This window comes from Solanum stenotomum, chromosome 2 (genome assembly GCF_019186545.1).
Source record: "Solanum stenotomum isolate F172 chromosome 2, ASM1918654v1, whole genome shotgun sequence".
NCBI lineage: Eukaryota > Viridiplantae > Streptophyta > Magnoliopsida > Solanales > Solanaceae > Solanum > Solanum stenotomum.
Genome location: NC_064283.1, coordinates 73,877,669 through 73,894,887, shown reverse-complemented (window position 1 = coordinate 73,894,887; position 17,219 = coordinate 73,877,669). Strand labels below are relative to the sequence as shown.

General features: G+C 34.9%; 3 protein-coding genes and 1 non-coding gene across 9 annotated transcripts in view; 2 read left to right on the top strand and 2 right to left on the bottom strand.

Annotated features, from left to right (window-relative positions):
• The first annotated feature begins 1,661 nt into the window (after positions 1–1,661).
• TRNAN-GUU (transfer RNA asparagine (anticodon GUU)) lies at positions 1,662–1,735 on the top strand. The gene has a single exon. It is a non-coding gene; the product is annotated as a tRNA-Asn (tRNA).
• Positions 1,736–2,142: 407 nt separating this feature from the next.
• Positions 2,143–3,581, bottom strand: LOC125856431 (metalloendoproteinase 3-MMP-like). Its single transcript, XM_049535980.1, has one exon. It carries the CDS (start codon positions 3,378–3,380, stop codon positions 2,268–2,270), a length of 1,113 nt encoding a protein of 370 aa, XP_049391937.1. The 5' UTR covers positions 3,381–3,581; the 3' UTR covers positions 2,143–2,267.
• A 1,072-nt stretch (positions 3,582–4,653) lies between these two features.
• LOC125856454 (metalloendoproteinase 5-MMP-like) lies at positions 4,654–6,190 on the bottom strand. Its single transcript, XM_049536009.1, has 2 exons — positions 5,167–6,190; positions 4,654–4,976 (listed from the first exon to the last, which is right to left on the bottom strand). The coding sequence occupies exons 1-2, from the start codon at positions 6,125–6,127 to the stop codon at positions 4,774–4,776; spliced, it is 1,164 nt and encodes a 387-aa protein (XP_049391966.1). The 5' UTR covers positions 6,128–6,190; the 3' UTR covers positions 4,654–4,773.
• Positions 6,191–8,876: 2,686 nt separating this feature from the next.
• Positions 8,877–17,219, top strand: part of LOC125856419 (uncharacterized) — a 175,119-nt gene continuing 166,776 nt past the window's right edge. The window contains exons 1-8 of one of the 6 annotated variants that reach the window (XM_049535957.1): positions 8,877–8,994; positions 11,534–11,743; positions 12,023–12,089; positions 13,075–13,258; positions 13,667–13,719; positions 15,914–16,002; positions 16,236–16,472; positions 16,774–16,838. In XM_049535957.1, the coding sequence (XP_049391914.1) occupies positions 8,988–8,994; positions 11,534–11,743; positions 12,023–12,089; positions 13,075–13,258; positions 13,667–13,719; positions 15,914–16,002; positions 16,236–16,472; positions 16,774–16,838 (912 nt within the window). In that variant the 5' untranslated portion in view covers positions 8,877–8,987. Of the gene's footprint in view, positions 8,995–9,186; positions 9,346–11,533; positions 11,770–12,022; positions 12,090–13,074; positions 13,259–13,666; positions 13,720–15,913; positions 16,003–16,235; positions 16,473–16,773; positions 16,839–17,219 lie in introns of those variants that run through there. The other 5 variants (XM_049535958.1, XM_049535956.1, XM_049535960.1 and 2 more) reach the window with 5 other exon arrangements.

The following is a 17,219-nucleotide window of genomic DNA, read 5'->3' as shown; positions in this document are numbered from 1 at the left end:
TTCGAAACTCAAACGGAGCGTCTAAAAATTCAACCAAGACTCATTCTAGACTTAGAATCGCCTCCCGAAACCAACGGTACTCTCGGAATTTCAATCTGAGCCTCGGAACCTCATATGTTGACCAAAGTCAACTCTTTATCAAAATTTCACAACTTTAGCAACTTAGGACCTCAATTCTTCGTTTCAACTCCAAATTCGACTCTGTAACTTCACACAGACCCGTTTCGACATTCTAAAACTGCCGGAATCGACGGAAATCCGATCCGAGTCCCGAAACTCCAAATGACTCGAAAAAGCACTTTTTAACCAACTTTAACTCATAAAAACTCAACTTCTCAAAAACTCAATTTTTTACCAACTTTTCCTCAAACCAACTTTACAACCACAAAGCATGGGACTCGGGGCAACTACCGAAAGGGCAAAATAGTCATTTCCACGAAAAATTACCAAAATGACCTTTCGGGTCATTACACTTTTCGAAAAAGGAGGACTATTTGATTACCTTTCAAAGTGTTGTAGATAAGACGTTGACAGATTAATTACTTCTTAGCAAGAAAGACTTATAGATGGTATTTATTGATCTATAGAAGACCTAAAACAAAGTCCGAAAAGGTCTTATGGAGATGCCAAGAGACCAAAAGGTGTACTGATGACTTATGTTAGGATATAAAACACATGTACAATGAATCCAAAATTTGGGTAAAAATTATGAAAGGAGATTCGAAGCACTTCTCAGTCAAGTTGGGATTGCAACACCAACATCTTGAGGCAATACTAATTCTCATCCTCTTTGAATTATCATTTGTGGCTATCCTTTTCTTTCATACCCTCCATAGAAAGAAAGAAAAAAGTTTTGAAAGGCAAACCATTAATTTACCCATATATTATTACTTGTTTGCTCTCATTTTATAACATATTTCAAATAATTTGGGGTATTTTTTTAGTAGAGATTCTACTTTGCATGGAAATAAGTTTCGATTATTAAATCTTGATCACCCAAAAAATAATACCCCATTCTTTCTTTGGCTGATATAAGCTAATCTATATTATTAATTCAAAACGATAAACAAAATGTACTAGAGAATTTTAAACTCTATATAACTGTTTTGTTCTTGTTTATTACCATATAAAATCTTCAAAGGTAAAAATGAAATGAAATGAGTGACCACCAAGAGGTGAAGTGGGTCGGATTATTCGCCTCTTAATCAGATTTCTCGAATTCGAGTCTTTGTATTATATATCATCCAAAAAGATAAATTCATGATATCCGTGCAGCAAAATTCACCAACTAATTGTACGATCTCTTTGGAATATGTAGTTTTGGGCAGAAAATAATAACAACTAGACTCCAAGTTGTTGTGTAATATAAATATATAATGACCCTACACTCTTATCTTGACACCTCAATGTAGAACATCTATGTTATGCAAATAAATTTGATTTACAATGGAGAAAAATTAAGAGAAAAATTACAACAGAAATTAAGGAGGAAAGAAAGATTTTGAAAAATTAAGATACAATTAGAAGTGATAAAAAAAACAAACTATGAAAGAATTGAAGTGTATGCACTAGCCAATAAGAAAACAGTGTGTGCCTGACTAGGCGTATTAGATGATAAAACAAGATATTTGTACGGTATTGTGAACTTTGCGTTATAACAAGCTGGAATAGCTCAGTTGGTTAGAGCGTGTGGCTGTTAACCACAAGGTCGGAGGTTCAAGCCCTCCTTCTAGCGTTTATGTTTTTAACCTACCAAAGTAGCTTCATGCATCTAGTCTAAAGATATTTTGTTTTTTTTTTTGTTTCTCATCCGGTGTCTAATATCTAAATTGGAGTCCGATTAAATTTCAATTCCGTTGAAAAGTCCCTAGTAAAGTGCTCCCTAACAAAGACGACTTCGTACATAAAAGGATTCAAACTTGAGACCTCTTGATTAACGATAAAAGAGTACTTAAGCAATGATCCTAGGCCCCTTAGCTAAGTGGACAAATTCCATAGTTTTCATTTTGAAAAGGGTCAAGGTAATATCACAACATGTGTTATGGAGGAAATTTCATTGTGAAACTTGTTTGTTTTAGTTCCATTTGAAACTCATTTTTCTTAAAAATATTTTGAACTTTTAAAACTAATTGAACATTTCAGTAAAACAATAGTATAAATATCTATACAAAGAAAATAAAATTTTACAACCATAATGAAATTACACCATCTAAAATGAAAAGATAAATCAAGTATAATATTCAAAAATAATCACATCATGCCGCCAACTAAATTTCAATAAACAACGCAAAGAATAATCCAACGACCAAAAGAAACCCATGAACCCATGATAAACCAAATTTCGGGGCTCCATTTGTGTCACTCTCTTGGCTCGGAGTCAAATTTGGGTTTGGCCCAGTATAATTCGGGTTAGACCCGTATAACTCCTGGACTCCCAATATATCATCATTTCTAAGCTCCACTCTTCGGGTACCCGCTCCTAAAGTCGGGTACATAATAGCATCTTCTACCGATGAATGACCCAAACCCAATAAATGCCCGATTTCATGAACCGCAACCGATTCAAGGTCCACCGCCGACAATATAGAAAAGAAATTTCCATCAACAATCGGCGCACCATCGATCACCCAATTCTCCTCGCCGTCCAAGTGAAAATGCCCCGCCGGCGGCGAAAACGCATGTGCTAATGTACCCATCGGACCATCAAACGGCTCTCCATCGTTGTGATCTCCGGTGAAAAACCCGATCTTAATATCAGCCGATTGGTACGATGCTATTTCAGTAAACGTCAATGGAGTAACCTCCGACCACCTATCAAACGCGCGTGTGAACACAATCTTAATATCATCCGTCAGTCCGTTCTGCGGTTCAAAAGCATATGTCAGATCTCTCTTATTCGCCGGCCACCGTGGTCTTCCCGGAAAGAAGGAGTAGTGAGCTACGGTGTGCATCGTCGGAGAACCTGCCGGCGGCTTACCGGAGTTCATAGTACTAGTACCGTTAACTACATCGGCGTTTCCACATCTTGGTTTTATGAGATGCTGAATCGTCGGCGCGTCGAGCACACCGGTGGTGTTGAGGTTGAAGTTAAGCTGGTACGTCTTGAGAGCAGATTCAAGAGTATCATCAAAATCATCTGTGAAGTTACTGGAAGAATTATTAATGTATCCAAAATAGTGAAAATATTTTTTAATTTTAGCTAAGCCGTCGACCGTCTGACCGGAATGACATCCTAATAACTTGTTAAAAGCATCCCAGGCAGTGGCATTTGGTTTCAATAAATTAGTAGGAATTGAAGAAATATTTGGGAAGAAATGAGCTGAAGATGGAAATGGAACGCTAAGAACAAAAAGTATGGCGATGAACAAAGGAATCCTCATCAGAAACTTGCTTGCTAAATTGTGTTAATTTGCTTACTTACTTACAACTTCTCTCTTTATGTATAGGTTATATTATATATGGATTTGAACGATTCGAAAAGAAGAAAAGTTCTGCGTAATATATTTGACTACAAAAAATCAATCGTCAACACGTCGTGGTTTCTTGGAAGTTTTTCAAAAGTAATTGGAATATTCTTTGATGGCTACACAGGTATGCTTTTATATTACTACTATTATTTGTCCTTATTGGATAACATGTCGGAATATTATTTGAAGTTAATTGGGGGAAATCAAAATTAAAATGAAATGTTAATATGAGATTTAATTTATTATCTATTTGAGATATTAATTTTTAGAGCAAATTTAATTGTATGATTCTGGTATGTTATATGTACCTAAGAAATATTTATAGACATTAAAAAATGAGTCTTAATTAATAAATGTGTATAATTGTAACAGCCTCTCAAACGACGTCTAAGCAGTTTGTAGGATTGACATAATTGTGAATTTCCTCCTTAACCTAAAATAGAAGAAAAAAAGGCTAAAAAATTGCTCATGTTGTCAAATGTGGGGACTGGTTGAGGGAAAAAAGAAGAAAAGTCAAATGTGGAGGTTCAACTACTTTCCTTCTCTGATGGCTGCCATATTTCTGTATCAGGAGCATCTAAATCTCCTTCTATAGCTCTCTAAATAAAAAAAATACGTGATGTGGTACTGAGATTTTCAGAACCTGTATTTATAAATTACATTAGTGTAGGGAAAACGACCTTCTGTAATCATAGATATTGTGCTTGTGAAGGTATTATTCAACTTTAGAGGTTTAACGTCCCTTCACTTGTGGTAAGTGCCTTGAGTTGAGTTGAAGGGTTCCATTTGATTTGGATATTTCCTTCACCTTCAGTGATCATGAGATACTACTCAGTGGCACTTGCTATGACATAACTTGTTTTTACAGTGTATTCATTTATTTTTATTTTCTATCTAGTCAAAGGGGATGATAGTATCTAATAATTGAATTGTTCTGTTTTATGGATCTCCAGTTGGTGACATTCATGAGAGAAGAGAGTCTATCTTGATCCTGAAATTGGTCATGAGTCATGACTATGAGGGACATATTTTCCTTCAAGGTTCCAGCTTTTGGACTAAGAAAGAAGATGTCTTCTTTTTGTTCTCGACAGAAATGGCATTTTGGGTCCAAATTGATCCCTATTGTGCCACATGACAGTTTTGAGCTTATTTGGGGATTTTTTTTTCTTTTACTAGGAAATAAATATCTATACAACTATCAATTTGCAACCACAATCAATACAATATTAACATATACAATTGATACAATTTTTTTTATATAAAGGGAACAAAAGGTCATAATAGTACAGCTAATCGAATAGTGTTTTTAAATTGAATTGAATGCGAAGAAAAATCCAACAACCAATAAAAACCCACATAATGAGCTACGAATCGGGGCACCATTTGTATCATTATCCTGGCCGCTCGGAGTCAATGTTGTATTGGTCCCTGTATAATTCGGGTTTGACCCGTATAATTCCTGAACCCCCTTAATATCATCATCCACTAGCTCCACTCTTCGGATACCCGCTTCTAAACTCGGATACATAATCGAATCTTCTACCGATGAATGACCCAAACCCAATAAATGCCCGATTTCATGAACCGCAACCGATTCGAGATCCACCGCCGACAATATAGAAAAAAAGTTCCCATCATTTACCGGCACACNCCTGAACCCCCTTAATATCATCATCCACTAGCTCCACTCTTCGGATACCCGCTTCTAAACTCGGATACATAATCGAATCTTCTACCGATGAATGACCCAAACCCAATAAATGCCCAATTTCATGAACCGCAACCGATTCAAGATCCACCGCCGACAATATAGAAAAAAAGTTCCCATCAATTACCGGCACACCATCAACGACCCAATTTTCCTCGCCGTCCAAGTGAAAATGTCCCGCCGGCGGAGAAAAAGCATGCGCTAATGTCCCCATCGGACCATCAAACGGCTCTCCATCATTGTGATCTCCGGTAAAAAATCCGATCTTAATATCAGCCGATTGAAATGACGCTATTTCGGTGAAGCTCAACGGGGTTACCTCCGACCACCTATCAAACGCACGTGAGAACACACTCTTAATATCAACCGTCAAATTGTTTGCCGGTAGAAACGCATAAGTCAAATCTGTCTTACTCTCCGGCCACTTTGGTCTTCCAGGAAAGAAAGAGTAGTGAGCCACAGTGTGCGGCTTGCCAGCGTTCATAGTACTAGTACCGTTAACTACATCGGCATTTCCACATCTGGGTTTTATGAGATGCTGAATGGTGGGCGCATCAAGCACACCGGTGGTGTTGAGGTTGAAATTTCGCTGGTAGGTCTTTAGAGCAGATTCAAGAGTATCATCAAATTCATCAGTGAAATTAGAAGTAGTGAAAGTATTAATGTATCCAAAATGTTGAAAATATTTTTTGATTTTAGCAATGCCATCGACTTTCTGACCGGGTTGACATCCTAATAACTTTTGAAAAGAAGTCCAAGCAGTGGCATTGGGTTTGAGTAAAGAAGAAGGGATTGAAGAAATATTTGGAAAGAAATGAGCTGAAGTAGTTGGAGATAATGTAAGAACAAAAGCAATGGCGATGAATTGATGAATCCTCATTCCAAGTTTCTGTTGTTTGTGGCTACTGTTTGTTATTAATGGTATTTGAGATTTATAGACTATATGGGTCATTCCCCAATCTGAGAGCGGACAGCCTAATTTTAACAGGATGAGTATTTGTTGTAAATTTCTAGATCAACAAATCATTACACTCATAATGACCTATTTTGGTCAACAAAACTAACAAATAAACGTGTTGAGTAGTAGGTTATTCAGTTACCTGGACAAACTATAAAGTATTTCAAGTGGCATGCTTTCACTATTGGGCTATTCGTGAAAAAAATGTAAATAGATAGCAGTAGGATTCCATTCGGAAAGAATAGAATTTGAATTCGAAAAGAAAAAATAGCCTCATCCAATTACATTTTTTTGGTGATTAAAATATTATATATATATAATAAACGTGTTGAGTAGTAGGTTAATTTGTTATTTTGGTCAAGATGAAATGACAGAGAACATCACATGGGGGTGGGGCCGAATAACAAGTTGGCTGGAATGTGGAATTAACTTTAGTAGTCGATTCCCACCTTTACCTCAAATGTTCCATTATAGTGATTTGTATAGCTATAAAAAGAAAACTATAATTGGAGCAGCAGGGTGTACACACTTTTGGTACATAGAATTTGGTATATGTTTTCAAAAAATTTGATATTATGATTTCTGTATCATATTTTGTATTTATTTTTTAAAAATGGTATTTAGTATAATATTTATATATAAAAAAAAGATGAAATATCAAATGTCATTCCAAAATATTTAATTACATATATAATTTGTATCTACATAATTACTAATAAATATATAAACAATTAGTATAAAGGTAAGCATCACATTTTATTTAAGGTCGTTTTGTATCTAATAGAATTGACTAATGTTGTCAAGACTTTGGAACTTTGATTCCCTTATTTTGATTTAATTATTCTTTTTGTATAGGTGATTAGCGAAGGAAAGTGTTTATACTATCTTTTGAATATTTTTATATGGGTAAAGTCTAATTTGATATAGCTGAGACGTTTTTTGAGAAATTAAAGTAACTTCTTTATTATATGAGTATTGTAAATCGAATTTGAAAAAATTATAATTACCGATTCATTATACCTAAAACATCAAAATTGAACTTAAAAAGATCGAACCATGTCAAATTAGTTTGGTATGAAATTATATAATATTTTTAAAAATTGATATTATCGAACCAATTTTTTTATTATCGTACTATATTTGTGAAAATGTGACGAGCATTAAGATAGACACATGTGACAAATTGGAAGCAAATAGATGCGATTCAAATAGGTTTAGAGACTCGAATACTATTTTGAATACTTACCTCTCACGTGCGCATATATATATATATATATACACACTAGAAACACACACAAAAAACAATAATTAAATGAATAAAATCCAAACATGTATTAAGCAAATATTATGATTATCATTTGAAGTATTTTCATATATAGAACTCCATATATATAATAATAAATATAATCATAAAAAAGAACACCAACATTTCTCATTATGTTTTTGTTATAGCACTAATATTTGAGCTAGTTTAATTTATGCGATACATATAAATTTATCATTATTTTTTGGCGTTGGTGAGCTTGTGCTTGTTATACTTGACCTTCATCCAATTGACACTTACGGTGGTTCCTTCCTTAACCTTCTTCATTCCCGCAGAGGCAGCTACCTTCGTTTTCTCCATTCCTCTTTCAAATTTATCACTAACTCTTTTTGATAGCTTCGGCTGATCGCCGAGTGTTTTCGAATTCTCAACGCTACCCCATGGATTACTCATATTTCTGAATAATTATTTCTTTTCACGATCAGTAGAAAAGAAAAGAATTTTGTTTTAGATTTTTTGGGGGGAACGGACAAGCTTTTGTTTAGGTTTGTCTTACAATATATGATGGTCTAAAATGTGTGGAGAAATGGATGGCTCATATTTTCAAATATTAGTATCCCTACATCAACTTGATGCTTATTTTGTTTTTGTTGAAGAAATAAAGTGAACAACTATACAAATAAAAAGAATATTTTTTAAAAAGAACTCAATTATATAACTTAAAAATCATAGGTACATTTGATTTTAGCGCAATAAAATTTAAAAGACTTCTCTTTTTGACTTTTTAAAGCTAATTTTATGTTTTTATTATTATTATTATCTATTAATGATGGATGAAAATAAAAAAGAGAAAAACAATGCGATCATGTACGTTATGGATGCAATTTGTATCTTATGCAAATGTTTCTTTGTTCCTCGTATTTTCCTATAATTTTTTATTTTCATAAAAAAATATTCTTCACCTTTCTTGTTATTCATTAATATAGCTATTATGTACCAAATTTCCTCCTAACTAAAAAGGAACGGAGAAGTAATACCTACTCATTTTTCTGGTGTAACAGTTTGTCCTGGACGCCACCAACTCAGTGCCTCATTTGTTGTTGGATAACTTACATAAATATACTATATTAAAAACATATTTACCATTTATACCAATAACATTTTTTTCACTTGATCACTTTTAATACATATTACAAAGAACAAATTATTATTCATATATAATACAAGTTTTATTGATGGATAATACATTTTTCACATATTTTAATACACTTGTAATACAATGTGTCAATTTCTTACCAAACAAACATAATATATTTTAAAAAACAATTATAATACATATATATTGCATATATAATTCACTTTTAATACATATTGCAGATTTAATATAATATTGCTATAAATGATAATAAATAAAAAATATCGCAAAAATCCGTAATTATTTATTAAAAGGCATCCATCCAAGTAATTTTTCCATTGTTTCCTTCTCAATTTTTAATATATAGATACACTCCTCTTTCTCCGCCCATCTTCCTCACTCTCCTTCTAGTCCTCAGTATCGTAATCAAGATCCTGCATCTGAGTGTCCCCAAAATGGCAGGTAATATTTAACTACTCACTCGTTCTTCTAATTACTGATTGTTTTCTATTGAAGATGACCTTTTGATTGAAGTTGATCAATTGTTTTTCTCNGTACGTTTATACTACTTTTGTAAAAAATTTAAAAAGCGTATTAGTTTGGTGAATTGGTTTTTAAAATAGCTTATTTTGGTCAATGCTTCGGTGTAACAGTTTGTCCTGGACGCCACCAACTCAGTTCCTCATTTGTTTTTTCCTTCTCAATTTTTAATATATAGATATACTCCTCTTTCTCCGCCCATCGTCCTCACTCTCCTTCTATTCCTCAGTATCGTAATCGAGATCCTGCATCTGAGTATCCCCAAAATGGCAGGTAATATTTAACTACTCACTCGTTCTTCTAATTGCTGGATTGTTTTCTATTGAAGATGACCTTTTGATTGAAGTTGATCAATTGTTTTTCTCTCTACATGGAAATTGTCGATTTTTGATAAATAGTACACACAGAGTTAGTCTAATTTAGTAAATGTATCGCTCAGTGATGGTCATGGTTGCCTGGGATGATTTCGGGCTCTCTGAACTTTTCCACGGGTCGTACTATCACAGTAAGAGTCGTAGCGATGATACCACGAATCAATACTACTGAAAATTTTATCGTAGTGGTAAAAGATCATACCTTTTTACTATGAACTCAGATTTACGAACACCAACTGTTGGTGGAGTTGGGAAGAAAACTCAAATATCTTTAATTTGGTGGATATTGAGACACATTATAACTCTTAGTATGCTAAGTTATAAGCTTGTTTGAAGTTGATCATTGCATGATCTTATGCAAAAACTTAATCGGTTGGGAGTTACTTTGAACTCGATTTAGTGCTAGTGATTTCCTGTGACCCTGATTCACATCAAATACACATACCACACTTAGGAATTGATATTTACTCCTATGTACAATTATAATCATAGGATTCTGACCTATATATATACGGATAATTCAGATTTTAGCTTAGAATTCTTGGGGTGTTATAGTTTTGCGAAATAACATATAAATGTTCTTGGGATAATATTTTTTCTTGCTTACTTACCAAACACTAGAAAATAAGTAAGAAACCCACTTGTTTTCTAAGAAAACTTTTTCTAGGAAATCATTTTCGGTGGAAAATATTTTCCTTTAATACCAAACACATCCTACATAGAAATTAGAGTAGATGCAAATTTGTTAGGGCCATGGATTACATTGTGGCTGGGAGGTAGGGCTACACTTAAATTTTACAATATTAAGGGTCTTTTAGTATTCTTTATGTTCATACATAATAGTGGACGTCAACCAATATTTATCGTTTTAAATGGAAATCTACTTTTTTCCTTCAAATGATAGATGAACGCATGTAAGGGAAAACACAATATAGTACTTGATCTGGCATAATAGGGGGGAACGGGCATCACCATGGTAGAAATCACATTGGGGTCAGCCTACGTGATTTGTGCAGGCTAAAGCCTTCTCTCACCCTGCTCCCCTCCCGATATAAGGTTTCCTAGGTTCTGCGTGTCTGATATCATCTTTAGGATATTATTTCAACAACAACATATCCAGTGAAATCCCACAAGTGGAGTCTGGGTAAGGTAGAGTGTACGTAAACCTTACCACTATCTCGTGGAGGTAGATAGACTGTTTCCAAAAGATCCTAAGCTCTCCTGGAGCAAATCCAAGTACAAAAAAAAAGAGAAAACAGTGTAGAAAACATAGCAACTACCAAGGGAATCAGTGCAAAGCCTACAAGAAAGGAACAAGAACAACAAAATAGTGAGATAATCGAGACACTAATAAACAAACGATGATCGATATCAAAATAAATAACTACAATAATACGGCTAGTACAATGACAAACACCAACAAGTCTAAACCTTTCGAAAAGCAAGACAACACTCCACTACCTACTAATCTTCTACCCTAGTATGCATCCTCCACACCCTCATATCTAAGGTCATGTCCTCTGTAATCTGAAGTTGCGCCATGTCCTATCTAATCACCTCTCCCCATTACTTTGTCGACCTACCACTACCTCTCCTCGTACCTACCATAATCAACCTCTCAAGCCCCCTCACTGGGATGTCTGCACATCTCCTCTTCAAATGTCCAAACTCCAGCTAACTGCTTTTTGAAAGTATTTAGTTTTTCCTTCATTTCCACCTCCTACTTTTGCTTTTGGTTGGTGAACTATTGTGTACTTGCTGCTTGACAGACTAAAGAGTATTCCTGGGTAGAAATTTTCTCAGGTAACTCATTTTCGTTGCTATTTTATTGGATTAACTAGGTTATAGCAATAGGTATAGATATGAGCATCTCTAGGTAACAATGGAATAGGTCTGAAATATTTGGGCAGTTGGAGTAAGACAAAGAGGTAACAAAACATGATGGCTTCAGAATGAAGCTGACTCAAGATTTTATAGACCATGCACAGCAAATGTAACAAGATTTTTTTTTTTGAGATACTGTGATCTATTCATTGAGACCTTATTAATCGCTACTTTAATAATGCTTGAAATCTTTAATTATGCAGCATTATCAGGGAAGGTTGTCCAACATAACCTGGTAGCAAAGTGCTGCCAGCAGGATAGGGAATTGAGCACAAAATACCGACTGTACTATTGTACCCTTAGTAGGCGCAACTTGCTCCCCCCTGTAGGAGGGAAGTTGGCATGGAATGGCAACTCCACCATGCAACTGGACGCCTTATCAAAATTTAAGCGAGGAATTGTTTATTGCAATGGTCTGTTCTAGAATCTTACTGTTCAGGTTGATCTCAGATTAAACCATAACTTCCCAAAAATGTTTAGCATACCTAATTGTTCAGTGACACTCCTTTCAGTGCTTAATTTTTTTCTTAAATTGGTAGTCTTTTGATTTTTCCACAACAAGTGTCTACCTTTCTCTAGTTATCATTAACTAGTTTTTGATAAGTCATAACCATGAGTAATCTCTCTGACTGCATCTTAAGTAACCATGTTGTATACCCTAAATAATGCTAAAAACATGGATCTTTGTGCAGCTGCCTCGTCGTCCACTGCAATCCCGACTGTTGAGAAAAGCAACTTTCTTAAGCTTCAGAATGGAAGGTACTTGGTTCTTGCTAATTCAATTTATCTTTTTTAAGGTGGATAGTTTGTCATGTTTCTGGCTTCTTTTGATAAGTTTCAAAATTGGTTAATTTTTATGATTGTAATATTCAATTATTTTGCAATAGATTGGTGAAAAAGATAATGGATGATTTGCCAGCTTGTAATTTTCATTCTGTACAGCAATTGAATTGGCAAGTGTGGTGGAAAAAGAGAGGATGATGCAACAATAGAGATTGTATTTCTCTTTTTTTTTTTGCTTCTCCATAGCTTGGTGTTTTGATTAGCAAAAAAGATACTATATGATCCGGACGCAGTGAATCTCTTATTCTAAAAAAAGCAAGTGAATTGGTGAGTGTAGAGGAAAAAGAGAGGAAAATTCAAAAACCAGTTGATATTGTTTTTTTTTATTTAATGTTTAATAGCCTGGTGTTGTCAGTGTTGATACATCTGTTACGGTTAGTAGAGAATCAGATCATGCTTAGCTAATCATTTACATATTCTCAATGCAGGTAAAGTTTTTGCTAACTGAAGTTTTTTCTTTAAAACTTTTTAGTTGTAACCTTGAAAGAATGGTGATCTAGACATGTATTTAAGATAAATGTGAATTCCTATTGATTTTTAGCTCCCTGTGGCTGACTCTTAACTTTAGCTTTTGTATAAATATCTACCTTTTCTTTGTTTTTATCATTTAACTGTAAGTCTTCAAGGTTTGCATGCTATATGGAGTTCAACTATATTTTCCATTTGATAATTGTAACAGAAGCGTAACATGGCACAGTTTTTTGAGAACTTAAAAAACACGTTCATCAAGTATCATCTTTAATATGATTATCAAGAGTATCATCTTTAATATAGAATCCATCTAAGATGACCTTCTATGCAAGACCATGGATACTCATCCATTTATGATGTAGGCATGTAGCTAACAAATAGTTATTCATAAGAAGTTCCAATATGATTTATTCCTCTGTATTTTACCCAGTGATATACGTGGAGTAGCTGTTGATGGAGTTGAGGGGGAACCTCTTACTCTCACAGAGACAGTTACAGAAGCAATAGCAGCAGGTTTTTCTGGTTGGTTGCTGGCAAAAAAGAAAAATGTTTCTTCTAAATGTTTAAGAGTCTCCATCGGTCATGACTCACGAATTTCAGCACAGAAGTTACAGGTATTAACCCTATATAAGAAAGTTAAGTTGTATACCCTTTCTTAATCAGCAATTTCAGCGTTAAGCAGAAATGTCTTTGTTTGCTTCTTTTCTGGTTAACATGACTAGAGTTAATGTTAATGGTGTGGACAGCATGATAGATTTTATTAGTACAATGCACAGTTTGTAGTTGGGTTGTACATACCAACCAACATAGGCTTACCACTGTATGTTAAGTCAAAACAGAAGAATTTACCCAGAGATTATGAAAAAAAATCAAAATGAAAATATTTCCTGTTGTAGAGTGTTGTAGCTATTAAGGACTTCATAGTTCAGTGGCATCCATTCTCTTGTACTTTTGTGCTTTATTCTTTCATTCACAAGGTACATTGCTGTCTAGTTGATTAAGCCTGGATTGCTATCTTTCAGGACGCAGTTTCTCGAGGACTTTCTAGAGCTGGAGTTGAAGTCATCCAATATGGGTTGGTGATGCTTTTCTTTAGGTCCTATTTGTAACTAATATGTGCAGACTGCCGACTACAGATTCTTTGCTCATCTAACCCATAACCTATAAAGAAGGGAATTTAATCATTTTAAGTTGATATCTGGTTCTATGTTCTGCTGGTTGCTGTAAGGCCTACAGGGTAGACCTTTTTAATATGAAGACTGAAAAGCAAATTATTATTTCAAAGAGATCTAAGAAGTCTGAATATTCTCCCCTCCCCCCACCCAAAGATAAATCATTAATTCATTATGAATCTTCATATCTTCCCTTATCAAATAAGAAACTTCATATATGTCAGGACCAATGACCATTCACTAGAGATTTGTGCAAGAATCTAGAGATTTGACAAATGGTTTCAATCAATCTGTTGTTGGTTAGGAATTTCTGCATGAGTGAGTACTAGTTAATCGGTTCTAAAGTTGATTACCTATAGTTTTCTAAAAGGAATCTTATGGATATTTGGTCCTTAATATACAACACAATGCTGAATAATGCCATCAAAGACATAGCTTGATTCAAATCTGTACAAAGACAACTTGCTTCATTCCCACCCCACCATTTCTCATTGGATTTGGAAAACGAGAAATTTGTGTTTGCTTATAGTTCGTGCACTTCCAATTAAGATGTCTAGAAAATGTTGTTGTAAGATTTGTTTTTGTAAATTAATTAGCACTATTTTAGGAGACATTCTTTTTCCTTAGCATAATGATAGGAATAGAGTTTTTTTATATTTCAATTGATTGTCTTTCCATAATTAGTTATAGGTTTCATGGTATAAATACCCCTTCACATGAGATCTAAGGACATACTCAAATACAAAGAAGCTTTCTCTTCTTTCTCCAAATCTATATGTTATCAAAGCCATTGCTGCCTTTTGAGGTGAGTTTTTTCTGCCTCGCAGCACTAGGGCTCCTTTTTCTCAAAATGAGGTTGAGTTTTCTCCCCCGCTTACTTCCAGATCTCTTGAAAGAAACTGGTATCACCGGTTTCTAGCCAGTAGAATCACCTATTGAAAAGCAATCACAAGTTACTAACCGGAGGTAAAGTTAAAGAGTCAGTTGATAAGAAGAGATATCAGAGGTTGGTTGGAGGATTCATTTATCTCTCTCACTAGATTAGACATAGCCTATTCAATCAGCTTGATGAGTCAGTTCATGCATGATCCCCGAGATCCTTATGTGCTAGCTATCTTTCACATTTCGCTGTATCTAAAGTCTACACCAGGGAAAAGTTTGCTTTTCTCTAAACATGGTCACCTCAAGATTGAAGCTTTTACATACACAGATTGGGCATAGCTGACAAAAGATGTATGTCTGATTACTGTACACTTGTAGGAGGGAATCTAATTATTTGGAGAAGCAAGAAGCAACATATAATTGCCAGATCTAGTGTGGAAGCAAAATATAGAGCTATGGCCAGGGTGTTTGTCAGCCTCTTTGGCTACAAAAGTTACAAAAGTTACTGGAAGAACTGAGATTGTCTGAAAAAGGGAGACTTTCCTAGTACTGCGGCAACAAAGCTGGAATTAGTATAGCTCATAATTCTTTTTTTTTTATGACTAGTATAGCTCAGAATTCTGTTCAACTTGACTGAACAAAACATTGAAATTTATCGGCACTTCATCAAAGAGAAAGCTACTAGTGGTACCTTGAGTTTGCTTTATGTCATGTCAGAAAAAACTACTAGTTGATGTGCTTCAAGAGGCAGCAAAAGAGCTTTCCATACTTTGGTTTGTAAGTTGGGCACATCCTTGCTCCAACTTGAGGGGGGATGGTGGTGTCGATTGTGTTAATTAATTAGCATGATTTTAGGAGAAATCGTTTTTCATAGCATAATTATACAACAACATACCCAGTATAGTCCCACGAAGTGGGGTCTGGCAAGGGTAGAGCCTAGCCTAATTATAGGAATATAATATTTTCTTATTATTGTTGTTGACTGTATTTTCTTAATTAGTCGTAGGATCCATTGTATAAGTACCCCTTCTTATGGAATGTAAAGACATTGCAATGCAAGGAAGCTTTCTTTTCTTTCCTAATATCTACAAAATTGAAGAGAGATATGTGGATATCATCTTTCTTTGGTTTAAATTGTTTATTTGATGTCATTCAAGTGATGGCATGCCTAATGAGCCTTTCTCTGTCCCCCCTCCCTCTTATTCCCCATGGTAGATTGGCATCCACTCCAGCCATGTTCAATAGCACTCTTACCGAAAATGAAGAATTTTCCTGTCCAGTGGATGGTTCCATAATGATAACAGGTGAGTGCATGAATTTGTTATCTAGTATGAATTGAGATGTAAATTCAATAATAATTCTATCTTTGGAAGTGTAAATTGTTTATACCATCTGTTACTTGCAAGTGGAGAAGGCTTGCTGCTTCTCTTGTATGGCAGCTTGGTTTACTGTTGGAGTTCATACAGTTCAATATAAATAGAATTGGCTTAATGCTGGTTGGATAATTATTTTATATGATAATTTTGTTTGCCAACAGCAAGCCATCTTCCCTACAACAGGAATGGGTTCAAGTTCTTTACAAGTGCGGGTGGACTTGGGAAGCCCGACATCAAAGATATCTTGGAGCGAGCCGCTGATATATACAAAAATATTGCAAATGGCGATTCTAAGGGGGCAGAAACAGCTGCTTCTCTCGATGTGAAAAGAGTGGATTACATGTCTGTTTATGCATCTAATCTTGTAGCAGCAGTCCGCAAAGCTGCAGGGAATATAGGTACTTTTACCATGTTTCTGTATTAATGAAAATAATCATTGTTTTGAGGAAATGGATGCAAATCATAAATTTAATTTGTGATGGCAATCCAATCAAACTGGAAACTTCCAGGGTGGTATTGACCTGCGACTAAGAATCTCCCTGTTTAAAGAGTTTCGTGTACTTCCAATCTAATGAATTATCCCGACCGTTTTCAGAGAATCTACCTTAATTGTTTCTCTGACCCAGTGTTGTTCAGGCTCTTGTTAGTGCTCATTCACTTTTTTTTTCTCTTTTCCTTCTTTTGTGGTTCAATTCTCAGAAAAGCCACTGGAAGGATTCCATATCGTTGTTGATGCAGGGAATGGAGCAGGCGGATTCTTTGTGGTAAGTTTTTGGCCTTGTAGTGTGCCTTGACAGTTTTCACCTTCCATACATTGCATGAAAACCTTCTGAACCAAGAAAAACACTAACTATAACTTAAAAGAAAAACCAAGAAGAAAAAGATGTGTGTGTGTGTGTGTTATTAATAGGGCTGGGTCTATTTCCATAACCTAACATACTTATCAACACCTTTTTTATTTTATCAATTTCCACGACACCCTTACCAGGATATATCTGTCTCCACCCACCTCCATGGTCCAATCTCACATCACCGATCAGGTCTTTCACCATTATCGTTGTCAGATTCAATGGTTTTGATATCTCTAGGAATATAGAGCAACTTAGTGATCTGACAACCTCCTTTTGATTAGTTAATCATACAAC